General features: G+C 43.1%; 3 protein-coding genes across 11 annotated transcripts in view; 2 read left to right on the top strand and 1 right to left on the bottom strand.

The window, feature by feature from the left end:
- Window positions 1-4260, top strand: part of LOC116777519 (beta-arrestin-1) — a 52659-nt gene extending 48399 nt beyond the window's left edge. For all 4 annotated transcript variants that reach the window (XM_032671139.2, XM_032671125.2, XM_032671133.2 and 1 more), the window contains 7 exons: window positions 23-249; window positions 331-463; window positions 717-877; window positions 1726-1869; window positions 1981-2067; window positions 2324-2461; window positions 2773-4260. In XM_032671139.2, coding sequence (XP_032527030.1) covers window positions 23-249; window positions 331-463; window positions 717-877; window positions 1726-1869; window positions 1981-2067; window positions 2324-2461; window positions 2773-2860 — 978 coding nt within the window. In that variant the 3' untranslated portion in view covers window positions 2861-4260. The remainder of the gene's footprint in view (window positions 1-22; window positions 250-330; window positions 464-716; window positions 878-1725; window positions 1870-1980; window positions 2068-2323; window positions 2462-2772) is intronic.
- A 948-nt stretch (window positions 4261-5208) lies between these two features.
- On the top strand, window positions 5209-14593 carry LOC116778918 (U2 snRNP-associated SURP motif-containing protein). The gene is made up of 17 exons (XM_032673010.2): window positions 5209-5542; window positions 6512-6605; window positions 7018-7201; window positions 7518-7680; window positions 8198-8363; window positions 8508-8671; window positions 8855-8920; window positions 10218-10261; window positions 10363-10583; window positions 10656-10767; window positions 10978-11220; window positions 11472-11658; window positions 11765-11984; window positions 13036-13198; window positions 13478-13694; window positions 13876-14015; window positions 14336-14593. Exons 1-17 carry the CDS (start codon window positions 5468-5470, stop codon window positions 14532-14534), a joined length of 2658 nt encoding a protein of 885 aa, XP_032528901.2. The 5' UTR covers window positions 5209-5467; the 3' UTR covers window positions 14535-14593.
- Window positions 14594-16184: 1591 nt separating this feature from the next.
- The window catches only part of LOC116778917 (kinesin-like protein KIF21A), a 34125-nt gene continuing 26414 nt past the window's right edge, over window positions 16185-23895 (bottom strand). Inside the window, exons 15-29 of one of the 6 annotated variants that reach the window (XM_032673008.2) lie at window positions 23629-23858; window positions 23207-23368; window positions 22813-22961; window positions 22239-22343; window positions 22012-22161; window positions 21705-21803; window positions 20303-20435; window positions 20085-20199; window positions 19684-19867; window positions 19316-19447; window positions 18902-19044; window positions 18112-18260; window positions 17538-17740; window positions 17303-17354; window positions 16185-16480 (exon numbers count right to left, since the gene is read on the bottom strand). In XM_032673008.2, the coding sequence (XP_032528899.2) occupies window positions 17312-17354; window positions 17538-17740; window positions 18112-18260; window positions 18902-19044; window positions 19316-19447; window positions 19684-19867; window positions 20085-20199; window positions 20303-20435; window positions 21705-21803; window positions 22012-22161; window positions 22239-22343; window positions 22813-22961; window positions 23207-23368; window positions 23629-23858 (1997 nt within the window). In that variant the 3' untranslated portion in view covers window positions 16185-16480; window positions 17303-17311. Of the gene's footprint in view, window positions 17741-18111; window positions 18261-18901; window positions 19045-19315; window positions 19448-19683; window positions 19868-20084; window positions 20200-20302; window positions 20436-21704; window positions 21804-22011; window positions 22162-22238; window positions 22344-22812; window positions 22962-23206; window positions 23369-23628; window positions 23859-23895 lie in introns of all 6 variants that reach the window. The other 5 variants (XR_009753988.1, XR_009753989.1, XM_061529978.1 and 2 more) reach the window with 5 other exon arrangements.

Raw genomic sequence — 23895 nt, 5'->3', positions numbered from 1 at the left:
AACATGTTAACCTATGCTTCAGATATATCCGCCCACGAGCAGCCCGAAGCGTCCCCTGACCCGTCTTCAGGAGCGTCTGGTCCGCAAGCTGGGTCCCGCGGCACATCCATTCTACTTCGAGCTGCCGCCTCACTGTCCCGCCTCGGTCACGCTCCAGCCGGCGCCCGGTGACACCGGCAAGCCATGCGGCGTGGACTACGAGCTGAAGGCCTTCGTGGCGGACTCCCAGGACGACAAGCCTCACAAAAGGTCCGGGTGTGACGTCAGCATGCAACAGACTCACTATAAGCGGGAACTATGGAACCAGCTGACGTTGTTGATTTGTTACAGAAATTCAGTCCGCCTCGCCATCCGCAAGATAATGTACGCGCCGAGCAAGCAGGGCGAGCAGCCGTCTGTGGAGGTGTCCAAGGAGTTCATGATGAGCCCCAACAAACTGTACCTGGAAGCGTCGCTGGATAAGGTTAGAAACATTAACGTGTCGTCAGCACACACGCAGTCCTCACTCCTCATTCTACCGAATATTACGTGAGCAAGGAAGAGGCCATTTCAGTGTCGACAGTTTTGAGATTATTACTATTCCTTGATATAGGTACGTCCCAAAAACAAAAACCAACTTAAAAAATTTACGACCGGATATAATGTAGTCTGTGACGTCATTTATAATTGAAAATCTTGAATATAGATAATCTTATATGTATATTGTTAACGCCCAGGAGCTGTATCATCACGGTGAGAACATAGCGGTGAACGTCCACATAGCGAACAACTCCAACCGCTCAGTGAAGAGGATCAAGGTCTCCGTCAGACAGTTCGCTGACATCTGTCTCTTCTCCACCGCTCAGTACAAATGCACCGTCGCTGAGGCGGAGAGCGAGTGAGTATCGCGTAGTGCAGAACACCCCGAGAGACAGAGACCGAGATATGTGTGTTGATAGAGTGAGAGGGAGATAGTGAATAGTTTAGAATTGATGATTTGTGTGTGTGGGGGGTGGGGGGTAGAGAAATACAGGCAAAGGGGATGACAATAGATCTTTTTGCATTTGCTATACATAGTACAGTGAAGCGCAATTAAAAAAAAGATCGATATATACTGTGAGAGGGTCGGATATATAAAATAGTACGTGTGATAGAGTGATAGTCATATTTGCGAATATGTTTGTGTGCGGGACATGATGCGGGAGTGAATATTAACGGCTACCAGGAAAATAACGTGCGACAGAGATGGATTTATTAATGGGTGAAAGAGATAGCGATAACTTATATATGCTTGTGGATTTGTATAGACATAAATGTATAATAGTACAATTGTTCTACGTAAAAGATTGTTATTCTCTAAGTCTGTTTACTGTAAGGAATCATTTTACATTTTGACACATTTTTTCAAACCCACTCACTGTCCATCAAAATGAATCTCGTGTCCATAACGAGTGTCGCGGATATGAAATAAATAAATTGTAAGTTTCTAATCCAGGGCAGTGGCTGTGTGGAAGAGAAACAAATTTCCATTTTTCGGATCATACAATAAGAAATTTAAAAAGTCGGTGTAAGTGTCAGCGCATGGAGAATGTGCATTTATGTAAATTATTCCAAATTTGAAATCTAACTAATAAGATACAAGGTTGCTTTTGGTTTGTACATTCAGTATTGCCTAACACGTGGTGCGTGCATCCCGGCCTGTTGTATGTTAAAATATTATTGTTGACGTGTCTCGGTCGTCTCCAGAGAAGGCTGTCCCGTGGGTCCAGGCTTCACCCTCAGCAAGGTGTTCACGCTGACTCCACTGCTCGCTAACAATAAGGACAAATGGGGCCTCGCTTTGGACGGACAACTCAAGCATGAGGACACCAACCTGGCGTCCAGCACACTGTGAGTATACACACACACGCACGCACAAACACACACACGCACACACACACAGACATATATATGTTTGAGTCAAGTTTTTATATATTAATAATATAATATTCTGTGTTCCAGAATCGCGGATCCTTCGCAGCGTGAAAATTTAGGCATCATAGTACAGTACAAAGTAAAGGTCAAACTGTGCTTGGGTCCACTCGGCGGGTGAGGACACTTCCCTGAACTTGAAACACACAATCCTTGGCTTATTACTTATTATGTAGTAATTTAAACTATTTAAATAGTCAAAACATTATTGCTATATATACAAACAAACATTCACTAAAAAAACATTAAGATTAACCCGTGATCAGAACTCAGTTTTTGACAATATTAGATTAGTTTCTTTTGAAATGACTATAAGGTCGTTGGGACTCCCGACATGTCATATAAAGTTTTTCATTGTAACGGTGTCTTACAGCGAGCTGAGTGCGGAGCTGCCGTTCATCCTGATGCATCCCAAGCCGGAGGAGGAGCCTCGCGCCGCGCCCGACCCGCCGCGCGCCGACCCTGACCTCATACAACTAGACCCCAACCCTGACGAACACGCAGCTCACAGGTATGTGGGAAGATCGCACCGTGTCTAACATACTGTACCTTTAGTACAGGTTTATATCCCCAAACTAAGTACGGACAGCTTCTAGTTTTCGTATCTGTCAGTATCTGTGACGATTTATGAATGAAGTACTCAAAACCGTCCGTGTTGAGTTTGACGCCACAAACACGTGGTAGTCATATTCAAACTAAAACTTCATTTGTGCTTAGCCCTAAGTTTCAGCAGCAGTCGATACTTCTATGTTTAGAAATGTTTATTTTTTAATCTGTACCTTATATTTAAGTCTCGGACTAACGTGGAACCTCTCTTTACAGAGACGAGAACGGCCAGGAGCAAGACGACGATATAATATTCGAAGACTTCGCTCGACTGCGGCTGAAGGGAGCGGACGCGGACGCCTGAACACACGGGGGCGGAGCCCGGGCTCCCACACACACACACACAGACACAGACCGTGCACGAACATTGTTACGCGCGGTCATCAAACAATGTAATTCGGTGTATATTATATGTGCGGGATTATTATAACTAGATGTAACGATCACATACACGAGTACAAGTCTAGATATTATTTCTTACGTTGATTACGTCGCGTGAAGCGCCGGCGGGTCTAGGAGCCGGTTATAGTACAATGTGTTTGTTAAATGTGCATTTATAGATTAGTGTTTTGTACCTTAATGTTGTTTACGGTAGCGGCGCGCCGGGCCCGGCCGGGGCCGCTCCGGCGCCTCGACTCTAATGATGTTTAGAATTTTTATAAATCATGAATACGTTTTTTATATGGACGGATGGAAGGTTTTTGAAGTTGTCCTCCAACGTTCCGGACGGCTGGAAACTTAAAGCCGCGAGGTGTGGCGCCTCGGTTTGTTATAATTTCAACGTAAATTATAATTTTAAATTTCCAGCCGTCGACTGTTGTGAATAACAATGGCTGCTCTTCGATACGAATGCATGAACGGCGTGACTGTGACTTGTATAATATGGAGATCGTCATGTTTCAAATATTTATGTATTTTGTCGTTTTGCATACACACATACATACATTGTACCGGATGTGTGGAATTTTACACATCGCTGTCGTTTGAAGCTGACATTTCCGGCAACGGTCCACGAGATCCGTCGCGAGATGTAAATGTTTAAATGTAAATGAAAAGAAACAGATAAAATATAAGTACATCGCCTGGAGCGGGACCAGAGCTCCGGCATGTGCATCACCCAGCTGTACAGTAAGGAGTAAGTCATGTGGCGTGTTTACTTGTAGGTTAAGCTTTGTAATGCACAAAATATTTTACTATTAATGTTAAATCTGCGTAAGGAACAAGTATTTTATAAATTATCTACTAAATTATTTATTTAATGCATTTCATTCACGTATCCGCCGCCTATGGAGCAACATTACCTTTATTTTTATATGTAGTTAGTTACAGACGGACAGATAGCGACCGACACGCATATTTTATATTGTAACATTCCGTTCGTTTGGTTATTCACAAACACTCAGCTGACGGGTCATGTCCTTTATATAATTTCTTGTATTATGTAACATATAACGTTTAGTTCAGTACTGTATGTTGAATCGGATCAGAGGACCTGCGTAGGAGCATCTGTATTTGAATGCTACGGGTCTACCGGATGAAATGATTTCCTTTCACTAAAAACGTTGTGGATTGTGTAACACGACAGTCGTTATAAGCTACGCGTTACCAAAATGAACTTTGCGAAAGCGAGACGCTACACACACTTTTTTAATTTTACATCGAATACTTTTGATGTATACTTTTTCAATAAATATGTAACCAATATATTGTTGCTTTGTTCTTCGTCTTTCCTATGTCCTTCGTCCATCCCCGAAATTTTTATAATATGTACGTTTTATAAGTACGTATCTAAATATATTGGTAGATATCTAAATTAGCGAGTAGCATTAAAATATTCCAAATTATAATTAAAAAAGGATTCATGTACTGTACGAGTTTCCTCAATATTTTTAATTTAACATCGCCTTATTACGACGAACTACATCAGCCTAATTTTCAAGGGTGGATCATCTAGCAGACAACGTAGAGTCCACTGCCGATCTTAATTATTACAGTAAAAAAAAATCACATGTCTAAGTATATTAAATCAGAATTGTCGTAGTTTTAACTTTCATATTTAAAACTGGTGACACGTTGAAATGTTAGAGCGTAGACAATATAAAGAAGGGAAATAAGTGGAAACACATCACCACGAGAGAGGAGACGAATGAGTTTGTTATTTTTTTCTGTTAGCGGGCAACCCCAACAGGGTTCATTAAACATAAATATAACAACAAATGGTTGTTAAATTCATACCATTACCAGCCGCTAAAAAGTTGAGATCAAAACTACTTTCTTGGTTTCTATTAATACGTGCGAGCCAAGAAATAAAATCTCTTTTAGATTAGAGTCATCAAAAAATTTTAAAATTAAATTAAACCTTAGCCATAATAAATACTTTAAAAAACCTTTTAAATAAGTTAAAGAAAAAGCATCACAATCTTTCCGATATGGCTTTCAAGATTAGAGTATCCTTTTTTACGTTAAACCCATAATTTCTTTTCATTTTATAAATATCTTTAAAGACCATTTAAAATATACAATTAATTATCACATTTAAGTAGAGTTTGAATATATCTAAACATTGAAATTGAATTAAAACGTTGAAACACAGTTAATAATTTTTATTATCTGTTTTTGTAGTGGTTAATGTCACGGACACTCAGAAGTGACACTTGTTTATTTGTAATTTTAGGTTACAGTGTACTAGTGTAATCGGTTTCTGAGTTTTTCGTGATGACTTAATTTCAAGTTTATTACTTGTGATTTAGGACAAAATTTATGATTTCATGCAAAAATAATTTAAATCAATTCATTTGAAGTTTTACAAGTCCTAAAACTGAAAAGTAGATGCCATCACGATAATGCCGCAACATTGCTGAATTCATTTATTAATTTATTTATATTACATATAATAAGGAGAAAAATCAAGATGAGTAGTCGTGGTTTATCTAAAAAAGAGATAGAAGAATTAAGGAAGAAAGAAGAAGAGGAAGCTGCGGCGCACGTAAGTAGAGAAAAGAGCTAAAATTTTGAACGTCCTTTCGAAAACTATGATCGAGATACACCTAGAATGCTGAAGAATATCTATCTGGCCTTACTTAATTGAAAATTAAGAATATCAATTTTAAAGTCCTCAATTTATAGATGAATACGAGAAAGTTTTACATAAGATAGAATAACACATCCTGATTCAAAATTTATTAAGTGACGGCAAACATCACGTTTACGTTCAGGGGATTATAGTTAAACTTACTGCAAAGGCTTAGAATATGTTTAAAACTCTTCTGTATTTCTATTCTGTTGTTGGATGTGACTTGTAAACTTAATGCACATCCAATCAGAATACATGCTTCTTTTTCAGCATTGTAGCTAAACAATAAATTACATATTAAGATTTTGATATACAATATCAATGTTTAGATTTTACTAAGATACTATAATATATAATTCATTTGTGAAGTCTTTATTGCGTGAACATGTTAAAAACTATCAATTTTCCAGGAGAGCTAAAATACTGTGTCGTATAAGATAGATTCATAATGTCTGAAGATATAACATTAAATATTAAGTTTAAATATATATTCAGTCAGATTATTAATTAATTTACTCTAAATCTGTTCAGTCCTTATCAATCACTGTTAGAACAGCCAAAAAATTATATACACTGTTAATACTTTCTGACAATTTAACTGAAGGACAGTCAGCATAAGTCTCAGAACTCTTAACCGGAATACACAAATTATCTTATTCCACTCCTAGTAACTTTGTTCAGTAAGTTTAAAAAAAAATAATGATATTCACATAAATGCTTATTTCATATACATATAATACTTTGAGATTAATTTAACCTATGCTTTTCTAATGCTTTGTTGATGTCAACTTATCACCGATGAGATTATAATCTATATTTTAGATGATAGATTTTTTATTAAATTCTTAAATTATATTTATCATGTTTCATGGCATGTTTCAGGTATTTAAGGAATTTGTTGAAACATTCCAAGAAGTGCCGAGCACCACATCCAAGGTCTGGGTCAAGGCTGGAACTTATGATGCCGGGGCGAGAAGTAAGAGACATTATACATACCGATTATTAATATAGACAATTAGCTACTCATCATTAGCCTATCAGAAGCCCACTGCTGAGCAAAGCCCTCTTAGTTATTAATATCAAATACTTCATATTAAACTGCCAAATAACTTTTGTTTATACGTTCCTCTTATAAAAATAACTCTTCTAAATGCATGATGAACAGAGAAGATGTGAACGTGATCAGGGTTGCTGCAAAGTGACCATAACATGGGGAGTTTGTAGTTTGAAATATAATAAAATAATGCATAGTAATTAGAAGACATTAGTTTCATTCATATGAATACTTGCGGAAGCCTTAGATCTCATACTTATCTCTTCTTACTGAGTATGCTTAAAACATGACAAGAACAATGATGATATTACATTAAATAAAATTTCTTCTATAGAGGAAGATACATCAGAGCGTGGTAAGCTCTACAAGCCCACGTCACGCCTGGAGGAGAAGCGTAGTGCCAGCGAGGCGGATGTGGTCCGCAGCCTGGCTCGGTCCGACCCGCCCGGACGACCCAAGAAGAAGAGCGGAGACAAGAAGAAAAGCAACCTAGAACTGTTCAAGGAGGAGCTCCGGCAGTGGGTTCACTATATATGTTTACCAAAGATAACTTCAGCCGGGATAGTTGTATGAGTAACATTATTAATATAAACATAAGAAAAAATACATATAAAGTATTTAAATATTTATCATTATAAAAAATATAACAAAGAGCTTTGTTTTATGTTGTCTATCATAAAGGGCGGTTTCAATATTGTTAAAATGACTTGTTACCTCTGTGAGATTAGCCTCATTATGAAACTTGACATCACAGATAAAAATGAAGATCTGTATATTTAGTGTATAGATTGTATTCTGTCATCGGAAACTTAGTTTGTGTGTATAATGTGTCAGGATCCAGGAGGAGCGCTCAGAACGTCACAAGTACAAGAACGTGCTGAGGGACCGAGGAGTGGGGGTACCCGAGCCAGTGATTGACGTCATCCCCGACGTGGGCTCCTACGACACTGGCGACCCCAACACCACCAACCTGTACCTGGGGAACTTGAACCCAAAGGTAGAGAAAGGGAGAGGCAGGTGGTAGAGCCTAGCTGTGGTCGAGTTAGTACAGCTCGAAAACGAGCTGGCTCGAAAACGAGCTGGCTCGACTGGAGAAGCACCACCTTCTCACAAAAGATCGGCGTGAAGTAGCCTTCAATGGCTGCGTTTTGTCAAATGAGTGAGAGAGACGGTTGACCCTTCCCTTTTCCCACCCTTCCCTCTCCCTCTTCCCCAATCAAGGTCTATGTTGGAAAGGACTATGGTTCTGGACTAAGGACTATGTTGCGGATGTTTATGGGTGACGGTACTGCCTCCATCAGGTAGGCCGTCTGCTCGTTTGCCCCCTTTGTCATAAAACGAAAATCGCGCTCATTTCAAACACGTCAATTACTTTAGAGTGTCGTAATATGTCATCATGATATTGATATTCTATTCATATGTTTAAAAAAGGCCATTTATACGGGATTTTTATATCATTTAAGAGTTAAGTCTCATATAGCTATATATTCCCAACATTATACAAAACTCTGCAGATAACAGAGCAGCAGTTGATGGAGATCTTCGGTCGGTACGGTCCGCTGGCCAGCATCAAGATCATGTGGCCTCGCTCCGACGAGGAGAAGGCGCGCGGCAGGAACTGCGGGTTCGTGGCGTTCATGTCCAGGAAGGACGGAGAGAGGGCGCTGAGGTGCATCAATGGTATGGCTATGGATGGAACGAATCATTTGTACGAACTGAAATGATCTCTGCTCCTCATAAAATACTGTTCATTATTTGTTGTTTCCGTCTCCGGTCAACCGATGACTACACCGCGATGTCGGAATACATGTGATATTTAATTAGGAAAGGAGATAATGAACTATGAGATGAAGCTGGGTTGGGGCAAGGCGGTGGTGATCCCTCCGGTGCCTATCTACATCCCGCCCTCCCTCCAGCAACCCTGCAAGCCTCCCCCGCCCTCCGGGCTGCCTTTCAACGCACAGCCGCCCAGACACCTCGCCAACAAGGTATACATCTCTAATTACTTAATAGCATATGGAGTAAGACTGTTAGGTACAAGTATGAATTAGTCTCCAAAGTACAAACCACCGCGTATATAAATGTATTTATAAGCCATTTTATTATCATTATGTAGTATTTAATAACTTAAGCCATAAATATATTACAAGTTTTTTTCACCTCAAATTCAGATACCAAGGATCCGTCCGGGTGAATACTACCCGAGCGACTCCGGCGACAAACAACTGTACGATCAGGTATGTCTTGTTATAATGTTCGCGTCTCTAAGAAGCAACTATCAGAAACTTATATGTTATGGGAAGGAATATACTAGGAATAGGAATAAAAAATAAATAAATATATATGACGGCGTATCCAGAAAATATCATATAACTACCTCATTTTAAGAAAATTATTTGATTATATTTCTTTTATGTTTATATTTAAATGTGTTCGTTTATTTATGTGATATTTAGCTGATAAAAATCATGAACCTGAATTTAAAAAGAAAGAAGACGCTCACTTAATTTTTATGGACCCATTTAAAATGTCGTTCGAACCACCTTATTTTAAGAAAATTATTTGTTCTTCTGATTATATTTATTTTAAGCCTATATTTAAGTGTATTCTTTTTTTTATGTTTCTGTTTATTTTTAGTTGATAAATATTATAAATGTAATTTTAAAAAGAAACTCAATTTATTTTGCAAAAAGCCGACGCTAACGTCAGTTAGGTTGTCGAGTAGGGTTGCGAGTGGCGCCAACGTCGTAGCAGTCACCAAGGTATATAAATGGGAGCAGTCACATTGTAAGGGCAGTGTTCACTTGAACACGGTGTTGGACGCACACTCGCCAATCCACGTGGCTCAAATTCGTAATTGCTATTCTATAATAGTAAATTACTTTTGTGGTGTTAATCAAATAGTGACAAGTGAAATAAAGTTATTGCAAAGTGTATTGAAGTTTTAGTCATTGGATTGCATTATGAGTGGTTCACAAGACCCCAATGGGCTCGGCGATCCGACATATATATACGGATATTATTATTGAAAGTAATCATTTTTCATGAGATTCCTATTTAATGTGAGGTAGCGTTGGACCCGTGTGACGTCATGATACATGATTCGCTCAGTACTTAAAAAAAATGTCGAGTACTACTGTTTTAAGTTCTGTGATAATATATTCATTGATTTTTATACATTAAAAAAATCTATTTTTTATTATATTAAATACTAAAAAAAATTTCTTTCTTAGAAAATTTATAAGTATTTAAGTGGATTGTATTAAATGTAGTTTTTTTCGTCTCTACTTCAATGTTATATAAATAATAGCATATTTTAATGCTTTACTCTTAAATGTAAATCTTATTAATACATGGGTTAAATAAGCATATTTTCCGTTCCAAGTCTTTTTTTAACTTTTCATACATTTCGAATTAAAACCAGTTCTACGGAGCGCTATTTATTTGCGTCGTCGCTGACCAGGAGTCGGTGTAGTTCCTGTCATGTAAATGTAATTATTTTGTTTGTGTATAAACAAGACTTTGTATTTTCAGATATTATCCCAATCCATAGTCAAAGTCGTCATTCCGACTGAAAGGTAATCAAAAATCAAATACTCAAGGGCTCACGTAGTCTCGTATATTTCGTAAGGGCTAACATATTGACAGATGATATATTTCTCGTGTATTCCAATCCCAGGAACATCCTGATGCTGATCCACCGTATGGTGGAGTTCGTGATCCGCGAGGGGCCGATGTTCGAGGCCATCATCATGAACAAGGAGATGAACAACCCCTACTTCCGGTTCCTGTTCGAGAACCAGTCGCCCGCACACGTGTACTACAGGTGGAAACTGTTCTCCATGCTGCAGGGGGACTCGCCCAAGTCCTGGAACCTCGAGGACTTCAGGATGTTCAAAGGTCTAAATATTCAAGAGTGAGTTATTAATATATGGCAGATTTGTTTACTTCATATGCTGCGATGTATTATAGGTGGTTCCGTGTGGCGTCCGCCCGTCATGAACCTGTACACGGCCGGCATGCCCGACGAGCTCGTGGACGAAGAGGACGCCAAGGAAAACATCCGAGGAACGCTCTCCAACAAGTAACGCACCCATATACATACTAAGAACATTATACTCTCCGTTTATATCATTATAAAACAAAAATGTCACTATACTCCTGTACTAACACGGAACGTTTAGCCGAAATAACATTTGAAACATTCTAGTTCTGTTTAATCTTTAAGTAAGAATTATATCAGGTTAGCACCAACCAGCTGGTTCTATATATATATATATGACCTGTCCTCCAGTCAGCGCGACCGTCTGGAGGAGTTGATCCGCAACCTGTCGCCGGCCCGCCGCAGCGTGGGCGAGGCCATGGCGTGGTGCCTGGAGCACGCGGAGGCGGCGGGCGAGGTGGCGTGCTGCGTGAGCGAGGCGCTGTCCCAGCCGCGCACCACGCCCGCCCGCCGCGTGGCCCGCCTCTACCTGCTGTCCGACATCCTGCACAACGCCGGCGCCAAGCTCACTAACGCCAGCGCCTATCGCGGAGCGTGAGGAACATTCTTACTAGAAAATTATGTCCTGTCAATTCATTTTTCTGTATCCGTACGAGTGTAATATCGCTGAATAACTCATTTAAACCCGTCACGACCTCTAAAAGAAATTAGAATATACGCGATTAAATTATTTCAACATGTAAAGATCATTAAAGAATGCATATTCTATCGAAATGGTAATTAAGGAATAGGTGTCAGTTTATCCCAAGATGGCGTCTTTACCTAGCGAGTGTCGCGTGTGTCAGGTTCCAATCTCGTCTGGTGGACATCATGCGCGAGTGCCGCGTGGCGTGGACCCGGATGTCGTCCCGCATGCAGCAGGAGGGCTTCCGGGCGCGCGTCACACGCATCCTGCAGGCCTGGGCCGACTGGGCCGTCTACCCCACAGACTTTCTGCTGCACATCAACGACGTCTTCCTCGGACAGAATAAGGTTTAGCCGTTCCTGTGATTTAGTACTCAGATCCTTTCATAGGCCGTTGCTGGTAATATGTAGTTGTATTTGCGAATGTGGCTCTGTAATGTTTGTGTTACAATAGGAGGGCGAGACGCGTCCGACCCTTGAGGTCGATCGTGACGAGGGGGACGAGGACGGTAACGCCTCCCCGGGGTCCTCCGCCTCGGGCGCCTCTGGCGGCTCCGGGGGTTCCGGGGGCTCCGGCCCGCTGGACGGAGCCGCGCTCAGGAGACTCGCTGAACAGAGACCTCCACAACTTAATATAAGACCGGAAGTTAACGACGACATCGACGGTGTGCCGGGTACGTGATGTAATAATGTCACAGTCTTTGTTAATGTTGCAATGTCCAATTTCGATCAATACTATCTTCACATACGCACGTGGCGGCGGGGGAATCCAAAATAAACAAAAGTATGTACACTTCAATTACCAAGTCGTGGACGTGGTCTTTCCTCAGAGTGCCCCAACTACTCTCATTCAAATTGCCCGTCCATTCTGAGCAGCCGCTCCTACACTATACTTTCTAGACCAAGGAATATAACCAATATTCTTCGGTCTCTCGGACCATTAGCCGGAGCTCGTGACCGTGGTCTATGGAACTGAAATGTTTTCGAAATCAAATCCTCTCGAGACGCTCGAGCACAAGTCGCAGACATGCTTCGACAACATTATCGGAGGGTACATCTTCAATAGGCCATCGCTGCTTCCTCGAAGAACAATACCACCGACCCTCGTCTCTGGCTAGGATTCATCGAGCTTTCTAAGCTCTTTCATAACCTGAGTTTTCCCCCTATCTCCCTCCTCCGAATATTTTATGTTAGCAACTTGTCTAGAGCCAGCCTTACCTTGCCCGTATCTATATCAGGATTGCATCTCGCAGATGGATCGTGTCTAGAGGAGTCCAAATGCTTTTCGACAGTTGCTATAATTTCTGGTTGAGAGCTGATGGACCATCGTCACAGCAGAGCGCCAATTTTTCTTTCATTTTTTAATTTTTCTGATTTTTTCAGTTAACATCAGAAACTTGTCAAAGAATTTTCAGTCCTTTTTATTTATTGTCCTATTTTCAATGTTTTGGGTTCTTATGCGGATATTCCGCCACGGATTCGCCAGAATTTCGTCTGTTAACAGGCGGGATCTGCTAGTTAGCCGTCTCCTTTATCCTAATATTATATTATAAATGCGGACATACCTATGTGTAACGTTTAATGCCTCATCTCACTTTAATCAAAATTATTATGAGTTTAAAGACAAAAAAGAAGTTGAATAATGTGAATGAAAAATTTTATTTTTATTTTAATTCGAATATTGTTTTTTTTTCGTTTTTATTAATATTTTGTTCACGACTCCAGTTGACGAAGATATAGACGGCGTTCCGCTGGACACGGAGGAGTGTTCTGCGGCCGAGGGCTCGAGCGTCGGTCGCAGTACGGCCGCGTTCGTGCCCTCGCGCTGGGAGAGCGTCGACCCCGGGCCCTCCACACACTCCAGGGACGACTCGCCGCCCAAAGACAGGTTACACACACATGCCTAAACACATTATCCATCGCAGGTGAATCGGAACTGCGACACAAACGAAGAGCAGGCGGAAATTAAATTAGTCACTCGAAGTTAGCGTGTCATGTAGTGCTTTATGATTTAATAATAATTTAGTTTAAATATATCATCTACTACATGCATATAAATATTTTAAAACTACATCCGTAATGTGTGATTAAAGGTTCGCGTGGACTGAGAACACTTTAATGTGAACACAGACTGTAATTAATTGCTGAAATTGTTATATATATGCAGCTCTGATGCGGAGCGTTCGAGTCAATTCACTAGCTCGGGCGTAGGGGGGGTGGGGGGAGACTGCGGCGAGGGGGCGCTGAGGAGAGAAACACTGAGGGATATAGAGGTACGCGTGTTGAAGTACGCGGACGAGTTGGAGGCGGGCCTCAGGCCTAGCAAGTCAGGCCTGCCACACGCGCAACAGATACAACAACACAGGAAGAAACTCATCAGGAAGGTTAGACTACATGGATTCTGTTAAATGTATGTTGTATGTTGGCGGTACGCCATGATGGAAAAAACAGATTGCGTAGTCTACTTAAGGTGACCTTTTTTTTTGGATGAGTAGCAACTAACAATATTTTTTTTATCAAAAATTATATTACAGCAAAAAAATATTTATTTTATTATTATATTAGGCTCTCCGTGAGGCGAAGGAGGCTCGCGAGGCCGAGGAGCCCCTCTCCCCGGAGGACGACACCTTCTCCACCAGCTCCCGGAAGTCGAAGAAGTCGCGGGAACCGTCAATGTCGCCGCCCACCAAGAGGAACAGGCCGGGGTGGGTTCCCATCTCTTTAATGTCCAATGTTCACGAACCTGAGGCTTTGTTCCGGACTGATGAAGTTTATTTTCTCCAACGGTTTCCTTCCAAGCAACTGTCGGTCCAACGTGTCTTGGATCCTATGGATTTGTTATTTGACTTTTCCGAACTTATCATATAAAAGCTACAAATAATATTATTACAAATGTTCACTAAGGCGGGGAGAGCTAGTGAGGTTGTCGTGAACACTTTCTGTGATAGTTATTTTTCTAATGATAATGTTGAAGTTATCCGACAATTGGAAATATATTTTTACATTCAAAAAAAATTTTTTTCAGAGATCGAAAATCAAGATCAAAGTCGAGATCACGCGAACGAGATAGAGAACGAGAGAGGTCTCGAGATAGAGATCGCGAGCGAGAAAGAGACAGAGATAGAGAACGAGACAGAGATAGAGATAGGGAGAGACGGAGGCGGTCGCCGAGCACGCCGCCCCATCACAGGAAACACGCGAAGCACAGTAAATATAAGTACTAGCGTGACATAGTATAGTGGAATACCTTTCCTTTGTAATAAAATAAATTTTACTTCAGAAATCTGTTTATTATTAAAGCACTCGTTCTCTGACTCGCCAGAGACATGGACGGAAATAAAAGAATCAGCTTGTTTTTTCATAAAACCCAAATTTATTTGATGATGAATACATGTAACTTATAATTTTAACCGAATACTAAACAAGGCGGCTGAGGTGCGGCGACACGTCCCATACATAAACATAAAATAATACTTGCCCGGCTTTGGTTCACTTGAACGTGCGCTGAATGATATAATAACCTTAATTAATGAAACCTCGTTAAAAACTACATTCACATATAGTTTGTATCGATAAATAGAAAACAGGGAGAGATTCGCATGAGCAGAGCGACCTTAATATGACATACACTGCATAGTCACCGAGACAACTTACTACACGTGAACATACCGTGTAACTTAAACTTGCACGTTTACGTAAAATACAAATTCAATATCATCAGCTTCACTGACGCGTACAGGCTTTAAGCGTTTCGATGCGTCAGCGTGAAGCGTTCAACACACGCGACCACTCGTAGCCTCCAACGACTCCATAATTATAATAATCTGATTTAAAAAATAATTTATAAAACAATATTCGATAATACTGTAAAATGAAAAAAAAAATACAACAATATCATAGCCTCGATGTACCCGAGATACGAGTTACCGCCTAAAGGTAAAGCGTACATTTAAAACCTAACTGGCGAGCGTCTATTAGTAGTGCAGCTGCCCACCGCGGCTGGCACCCCGCGTGACGCCGCGCGCGACCCGTGACAGGAATGTATAAAAATACTATTGACGACTCATCACAGACCATATTCAATATTAATGACACTCGCACAAACCAAGCCCGCCAGGTCCCGTGCTCGGAACGACTGTCGCCGCTAGACAACGCGTTCCGTTGCTACAACCTACCATTCAAACGAGAGTTTTGTCTGAAAATTAAATATTAGATTATTGTGAACTAAATATGATTCAAAATTCATTTTCCGTTTATGAGATTTTTATTATTAATAGTTCGGTGAATATAATATACGAAAGAAACTATTAAAAATTGACATTCCTACCGCACGAAACGTGTTTTAACGATACATTATAACTAAATCGAAATTAGTTATCTGTTAAAATAATCTGTGCGTGACTTTTGGCTCGGGCTGGGGGCATCGGAGTATTCGTCGTCTCCTAAGACCGTTTCCCTAACTCGACACTAGGTGTCGCTAAGGCATCGCTAAGGCATCGCTACGTTCTCTCAGACAGTTCTACAGAAGGCCGTTCTCGTAATGAGATCATTATTTCCTACATATTGTCTTTTGTTCCTTATCGTAAGGCAGGAGGGACTCTCTGTTTGTCGGACGTCAACTGTTAATGAGACCGCTATATTTCATCACAGGCGGGTTTCTAAAGAATTATTCGACGTTCCAGGAACTGTATCACCTTAAGAGTATCGCGTTGCTAAGTCTACGAAACGTTGCTGCAGACGTTTCCTCTCTACCGAACCCGTTGCTAGGGTCGCGTCATGTTACTATTGCTGTGAGTTAAATTCGTTTCGGACCTCATCAGACATCTATATACCTACAACCGTCCTCTCTAACTAACGATGTCCTCGCAATTAACTTTTTATTATAACGATCGTTTGAGCACGAATAAAGTCACTTAGAACGTTTTTGAAAGGTTCGCGTCTGACGTCTTCGGCGAGTCCCACAGATTAAAAGGAATGAGCAGAGCTGACGTCATTGTGTGTTGATTTGATGATGATGACGTCGGTGGTGGTCTGCAGCGGCGTGACGTCACCGGAGGTCCGCAAGGTGTGATGTCACCGCCAGGCGCGGCGTGCGGGGGACGGCGGCGCCGAGGACGCCCCCGCCGACCGTCACCTGCTGCGGACGCGCCAGCAACGAACACGACCGGAACTGAAGACGGGCGGTGTGTTAGAGACATATTGGTGTGTTACATACCGGCAGCGAGGTTAAGGCACACATTTGACTTTCTAAAGCGAAACCAATCGAGTAAAAAAAGGATGAATTAGAAAATTAAATATAATATAGTGAGCAACGTGGAGGACACGGGCACATTAGTTGTTGAGATAGTTTTGAATGCAGTGATGTTTACGGTTGGAAGTTGAAGCTGTGTTAAGAGAAAAACAAATATAAACAAACAAACAGACCGAAAGAAATCAAAATGTATATCGTGAAAAGCTAATCGTGACTCATCCTGAGTATATAAAATTTTCTAAGATCATCAGAGGAAGGACGGAAACAAACTGAACTATAGTTAGTATAACAATAAGATAACTAGGGCTTGTAGCCGTGACCAAAGATCGCTACATCCAAAGCAGAACTGAATAGAAAGTAAGAAGTGGTTAGTCACACGAGAAACATACAAAAGATACAAGGAAAAACACATCTAATGCTTTCATAAATAGAGTTCAAATCAGCTAAGCCTCGGTTAATGAGTGACGAAGCGGCGACGTGTGCAAGCAGTCAGAGTGGACGTGCAGAGACACGACGGACGGCGGACTTACCGGCTGAGAGAGAGAGATGGAGAGAGGGGAGACAGGGAGAGAGGGAGAGAGATACATTATAGAGGTCTGCGGTGTGTCTGCAGCGCTCACTGTGGGCGGGGTTTTTTGTTTATGTGTGTTTTAGAATGTTTATGATATGCTTGTGGCGTGTGTGCTTGGTGTAGTGTGTGTGTATATTTGTGTGTGTGTGTATGTGTGCGTGTGTGTGCACCTGTGTCGTTCAGGGCTCGTTGACCAGGCGCCACGCTCGCACTTCGCCGCCGCTGCAACATACTCACATATTAGAAGTTTTCACGATGGTTATTGCAGTGTGAACAGTTTAAACTATCCTACACATTTATATAACAGGAGGAGAAGGTGGAGTCTGCTCGTTGTGGACTGATACTCATCACTACGTCTAGAGCAGTCCATATGCCATATATATGTATGTAAGTGGTAAGCAGTACCTGCCCGCGGTGTACACGGAGTGTCCGTGTGTGTTTGTGTGTGCTGCGAGTGCGTGCGGAGCGTCCGGCAGCGTGGCGGGGCTGGCGGCGGGCCGGAGGGCGGAGCTCCACAGACGGAGCGCCTGGTCCCGGCCACAACTCACCAGGCCTCCTCCCAGGGAACACACACCCGTCACCCAGCCCTTGTGGGCGTTCATCACGCTCTGGAAACACGAGGAATACAAGATCATACCAACTATAGTAATTGTGGAGAGACACTACTCTTGGATACTCCTGTAGCTCATGGTCATTTCTCAACTCAGCTCCTCATGAACTGATATCATTTTATTTGGGTATTTCTGTACTGTCGCAGTTATATTAAACTTCATTTTTTGTTTTATTTGACCAACAATTAAAGTCAGACAAAAATGTATGCTTCTTGGAGTTACAGTTTGGGTGTCTTCAAGGGAAGTTTGAATAGGCTTTTATTGAGACAGTGCGTTCACTACCTACGACTTCATTTCCACCTTCCAACAGGCGGAAGGTCAGTCAAGCACTGTGCAGTCCAAGTAAAAAAAAATGGAATATAACGTACATGTGTGAGTGTGTTGTCGGTCAGCGACCAACACTTGAGGCTGGAGTCCCTGGAGGCGCTGTAGAGGAACGAGCCGCGCAGCAGCAGGGCCTGGACGCCGTCGTAGTGAGGAGGCTCCAGGAGACGCCGGTTACACGCCTCCCAGGAACCTGGAATATAGAGGAGTTCTTCAAGTTACACGGATTGATGGAAAAATCTTCGATGAACCTAGAAAGGAATATGTTATTAAGTAGTATTATGTGCCCGCAGTAGTTTATATAAAAGAGACGAAACTTCTTAGTGTTCCATGGGTTCGCCGTGCGGGTGCCGGGTCCATCGCGCTGCAGGGCGAGCAGCTTCAAGTGCTTGAGACTTGTGACCCAGGTATCGGTCTAAGGTCCCCCTATCTAGCGCGCTTTAAGAACTCATCTCCACCGTCTAAGCTCATCACTCTTCCTAACCAAATTTGAAAAGAACCTACTAGGCCGCTTTCGGGGTACGTTCCAAGAATGAATTGATGTGAGTTCTGGACAGGCCAAGTCTTTTAGTAGGTTGTAGAGAGACTTTGCTCTCGCTCCCACTTCTACCGCGTACAGATCTTATACTTAGGGAAAATTTACGTACTCCTTCATAGCGTCAATACTGACTTGACCAGCCAGCGAGCTCTAATGTTATAGCTGTCTCATTTATATCCACTATTTATCAATATAGACTCATCTTCCTAAGTAAGATTTTGTTTACTAAATTGACTGTAGTAAATGTCACAAGACGGTGTGACTCAAGGCTAATGTTATGAGGAGTTTAGAGTTACCTGCGTTATGCTGCAGGTCGATGACCCGCACGCAGTGGTCCCTGGAGCCGGTGGCCAGCCTGTCCCCGGCCGGGAGGGGCTCCCGGGCCACACACATCACGGCCGCCGCGTGACCTGACCACGTCTTGTACACACACTCACACCTGCGGGACGGGAGACCATCAACACGTACACAGGGTACAGGGTACAGTCCTACTGATAGCAGATATGAGGATGTAGGGTTCTGTCAGTCTGCCGCGTAAAATATAGTGAACCGATTTTGATGGGAATTTCATTAATGTAGCTTAGAGATCAATATAACCGAAAGGTTACCAATTATGCCTTTATCCGTGTGGTTCTACGTGTATGTATCTTTTTCTCGCTTAATTTTTTTTCAAGCGTAAAGCTCAGTGTAAATGTCTTAGCAGGTCTCACATTCTAAGATCCCACAGCCTCAGCTTGTCTCCGGCGGCCGTGTACAGCGTGTGAGCGGACGCCAGGGAGAGAGCAGTGACGGCCGCCTCCCCGCCGCGGACGGACGCGTTCGCCCCGGACGCCCCCGACGACCTGCGCGGTGGTTCAGAAACAGTCTTCACTATGAACATGTAACACTTAATACTGCGAAACTTGGATCACGGTTCGTATTGAAGACAGACGACACATTCATCGACGAGATCTGGGACGTCATGTACTACGAGTGTTTTGCTTCATAGTAATTTAATTATAGCTCAATATTGTTTTAAATTAAAAAAACCATACTGTAATACTTCGAGACTGACAATAAAAATGTTATTTTTTTATACCACAGTACAGCAGTCGGTTGGTTGGTTCTGGTGTCGAAGATCTTGACGGCCGCCCCGGCCGCGGCCAGCACGAGGCGAGGGTCGGAGCCCCCGCTCACACACGACAGGCCCACCACGGCGCCCCCGCACCACGCCCGCCACGACTCGACGCCCGCACACAGGTCCCAGCCGCGGACCGTGCGGTCTGAATAATCACGTGTTCATTTAAGCTTTACATGGAACGGAAAATAGATTGACTTCTATGGAAGCGTCGGACCCTATGACTATGAATTTTTCATTTAAATATTTTATATTATAATTTTCATGCATACGTCGAACAACATAATGACATGCTTTCATTTTATCATTATTCATGTTTGTCATAAGGCCGTTGTGTTTCAGTACTATCCCGGGCCACTCACCGACCCCTCCACTGTAGATGGCGTCCTGTGCCACGGCCAGGGAGAGCGCGGCGCCCACGTGACCCTCCGCCACGTGAGTACATTGAAGCCAGCTGCCGCCGCCCACACTGGCCCGCTGGAAGACGACTCAATATATCGCATATCACCAGGAAATGCTTCGAAAAACCTTTTTTATAATTCCTTTTGATACTATATGTCTCAGTATGAGCAGCGCGTACCTTAACAGTGATTTCCTTGACGGTCCCCTGCGGCGCGTGGTCGGGCGCGGCGCCCGTGAGTCTCAGGAACACGTCGTCGTCCCGGGCCCGCCGCGTGGCCCCGGGGGAGGCGGGCGGAGTACCCTCCGGCTCACTGCGGGCGGGAGAGGGGATAAACTTACTACATCCACATAGAAACGATCTGTTACATGACGGTGATGTGATGTTTTAGTATGACATGGCCGCGTGGACTATTAACAAACAAATATTCTAAGCGTTATCAAGTGCGACGTCGGTCTCGTCACGGCACAGATGAATAAAACGTAATAATAAAACTACATAACAGATAATAAAATGAAATCAGTGCGTGAACGTGAGGATGACTTATATACGTGGGATAATTTACTTACTTTATTGTCTTATAACTTTAACAAATAACAAGCGTCTTTTACTCGAGATGTTTTTGTGGCCACCTCGTCTACTCGGCTCGGAAACCCGAAATAGTAACCATGTGTCACTTACATCGTACTATCCAATACAAGGCTGGGGTGGGGGAAACATTGAAATCGTAAATAAGTAATGTCCGGGTGCAAACAAACACAGATTCGATTTAAACGTTTATTGTGCTCCAGCTTAGCTCACACGAGCTGCGCTCCAAGCTGTGCAGGCTCTACTTAAAGCTGTTACATATCATCTTATGAACTATAAACATGTACATGCAAAACGTGTTCTAGCTACAAAAGCTGTCGGGTAGTGTGGAGGCGTGTCATGCGAGGGGAGGGTAAGCTACTGTTCCCGGCGGACGGCGTCAGTCCTCGACTATCGAGAGGTCGGTGAGGAGGCTGCAAGATAACACACGCCTTACTGGTGACTACTGGACTGTGTGCGGGCGAGAGATATTATTCACATTCCTATATACATATCATTATATTTTCCTTTCATTATACTATAATGTAAAACACTACAACATTATAAAAAGCTTTTTGGGGTTTTATTAAATACAGCATCCGTATCACTTAATATCGATCGACTTCGTAGTCTCGTTCGAAAAACTTGGAACGATCCGTGTGTAGTCTGTCGAGCAGACTTGTGGTAAGGATGCCGATGTAATAAACACTCGCTCGGACTCCCGCCCGACATATCACTTGACAACAACATAGAGGAATCGCGAGATAGTGTTATTTACAAACAAATCAGTTTAATAACTTTACAGCGCGCGACCCCAGGCCGCGGCGTGCAGGCGGGCGGCGGCTAGCTACCGGCGGTGAGACGCGAGCTATCAGAGTACAGTGCACACAAATGCTCCTTCACATTCACCCATATATCTATTTAAATTTAATTTACGCGTACGAAGCGTGTTATACTAAAATGAGTACTTATTTGAAAATTCCTTTATATCAATTAAAACTATGACGGTACGTACAAGGAAGCTGGCTTGGCGAGTCCGGGGGGCCTGCGTGCGGGGCGGGGGCTCTCGGGGGCGCGGCGCGGTGACAGGGGGGACGACACGGGCTGGAGACCTCTGAGGACACGAGGAGGGGCCGAGTCAATGACACGGAACAGAACACACGAAGCACTGGCTTAGAAGAATACCAGACTATGCGATAATTGCTATTGAAATACTGACAGGGAATGCTGTTTAAGGACTTAATTCATATATGATAGTAATGTGTAGGTATGCTTCAGGTTTGATTCCTTCAAGTTTAGATAAGTACGACTGGTTATATGACCTGAGACTCCCAGGAGCGCTGGGCACCCTGCTGAGCGGCGCGGGGCGGAGCACCTCGGGCTCCACCATCGACTGTGACATGGGGTCCTCGCCGACCCCCTCGCGACCGTACACACCAAGGTCCCGCAGACGTACAGACCCACGACGGACGCTGTCACGTAACGTATTAATATTCTTGGTATATACATACGTATATATATGAAATTATTCATATAAAAGTTATCTCACGTATTTCTCTGGAACGGCGAGCTCCTGTTATCGTCGGGGGGTGACGTGGGCGCGGTGCTGGACTCCCGCGTGCCGACAGCGCGAGGTCTCACCTCTAACAGTGCGCTGGAATTTAATTAAGATCATTATTGATTGGTTTAGTGTTATGTAACCAACGTAATATTTTCTGTAATAGTTGTCATTAACGTTTCAGACATATATTAGAAAAAAATCTTTGTGTCACCACCACAAGTTCCCATACTCTAAGTGAAAAGACAAGTACCTATAGTACTTCACTCATACATGTGTTATCCTGTAACGTGTGACGTCACGGGAGTGGTCACTCATCGTATTCCTAGTTACTCCCACTGACATGTTCCGGGGAACGTGATGTGGGTAATATTTGTAGGACGAGGAATTCGTTACACAAGCGTGTGTTATATCACGCGTACTCATGTTGAATGTTGAGAGACGCACTGAGATTATTATCGCGTGTAAGTTAATAGATTTTCCTAAGTTTAATCATTAATTTACATATATGTTATTGGAGAATGTCACATAAACAGTCAGACTGACACACATTATGTGGATATACCTATCGACAGGAGAGACGGATCTCGTGGAGGTCCCCGAGGACACAGCGGCGAGTAGGGCGGCCAGGGCGGGCGGCGCGCCCCACGGGTTGAGGTTCTGGTCCTCGGTAGCGCGGAGGGCGCTCATGGCGCGCTCGTATTTCTCCTCCAACTACGTTTAATATAAATTATTTATTGATGAAAATTAATAAGTATTTTATTTTATACATCGCTTCGTGTGTAGAGTCGCTGTACGTCGTTCCTTTACTGATATCTGTATCGACGGACCCCCGCACTATAGCTTTTATACCAACCCTAATGAATATCAAACCAAAGAAATGCACACCTTTCTATTCGTTTATACAATACTAATGACTTGGACCTATGACTTGTTTGTATATATAAGTATGTTCGTACGTCGGCCAGCTGTGCTCTGGCGTCGTTGAGCGCGTGCAGCCTGCGGGCGGCGTCGTGCGCGTGTGTGAGTGTGAGGGCGGCGAGTCTCTCCAGGGCGTAGCGCGAGGCCTCTCCCTCCGCCGCGGACAGCACCGCCGGCAGCTCGGACTCCTCGCTCTCCTCCTGCAATAAACATTCACTTTACCATACCGCATGGTTCATAGAAAGTGACTCGTTGCGTGTAGCCTCAACTGAACCGAGCACGACATAATAACTATTACCTATTTGCAATTCATCCACTGTATGAGAAACATTAAGTTCCTTAGTGTATAACTACCTCCTCTACACACATATATATTGCACTCTACGTCTGCTCCTGACCGAATAGTTTCGGGTTGTTTATGGACTTATCATATTGGTAGGTACTATTATAACTAGTCCACCTCTATCTGCATGATCTGCGACTGTGTCTCCGCGATGGCCTCCCGCAGGTAGGCGAGTAGGTGTGTGTTGTCGGGGTGGGGGGGAGCGGCGGCGGCGCGGTCCCTCTCCCTCAGCTGGTGCTCCAACGCCGCCTCCAGCTCGGCCAGCGTGCCGCGAGCCGCACACGCACGAGACACCCAGCACTCCAGACGACACCACAGCTCGCGAGGCCTTCGAGAACGACCGCGATCTATGAATAAGCCAAAATAATCTGTATTACTTTACAT

Source organism: Danaus plexippus, chromosome 6 (genome assembly GCF_018135715.1).
Source record: "Danaus plexippus chromosome 6, MEX_DaPlex, whole genome shotgun sequence".
Lineage (NCBI taxonomy): Eukaryota > Metazoa > Arthropoda > Insecta > Lepidoptera > Nymphalidae > Danaus > Danaus plexippus.
The sequence above is the reverse complement of the archived record's forward strand: the minus strand, read 5'-3'. Positions and strand labels throughout refer to the sequence as shown.

Coding starts and splice junctions, on each gene's coding strand:
- LOC116778918 (XM_032673010.2), top strand. CDS start 5,468: ATGAGTAGTCGTGGTTTATCTAAAAAAGAGATAGAAGAATTAAGGAAG. Junction 7,202..7,517: donor TTCAAGGAGGAGCTCCGGCA/GTGGGTTCACTA, acceptor ATAATGTGTCAG/GATCCAGGAGGAGCGCTCAG. Junction 14,016..14,335: donor ACCAAGAGGAACAGGCCGGG/GTGGGTTCCCAT, acceptor AATTTTTTTCAG/AGATCGAAAATCAAGATCAA.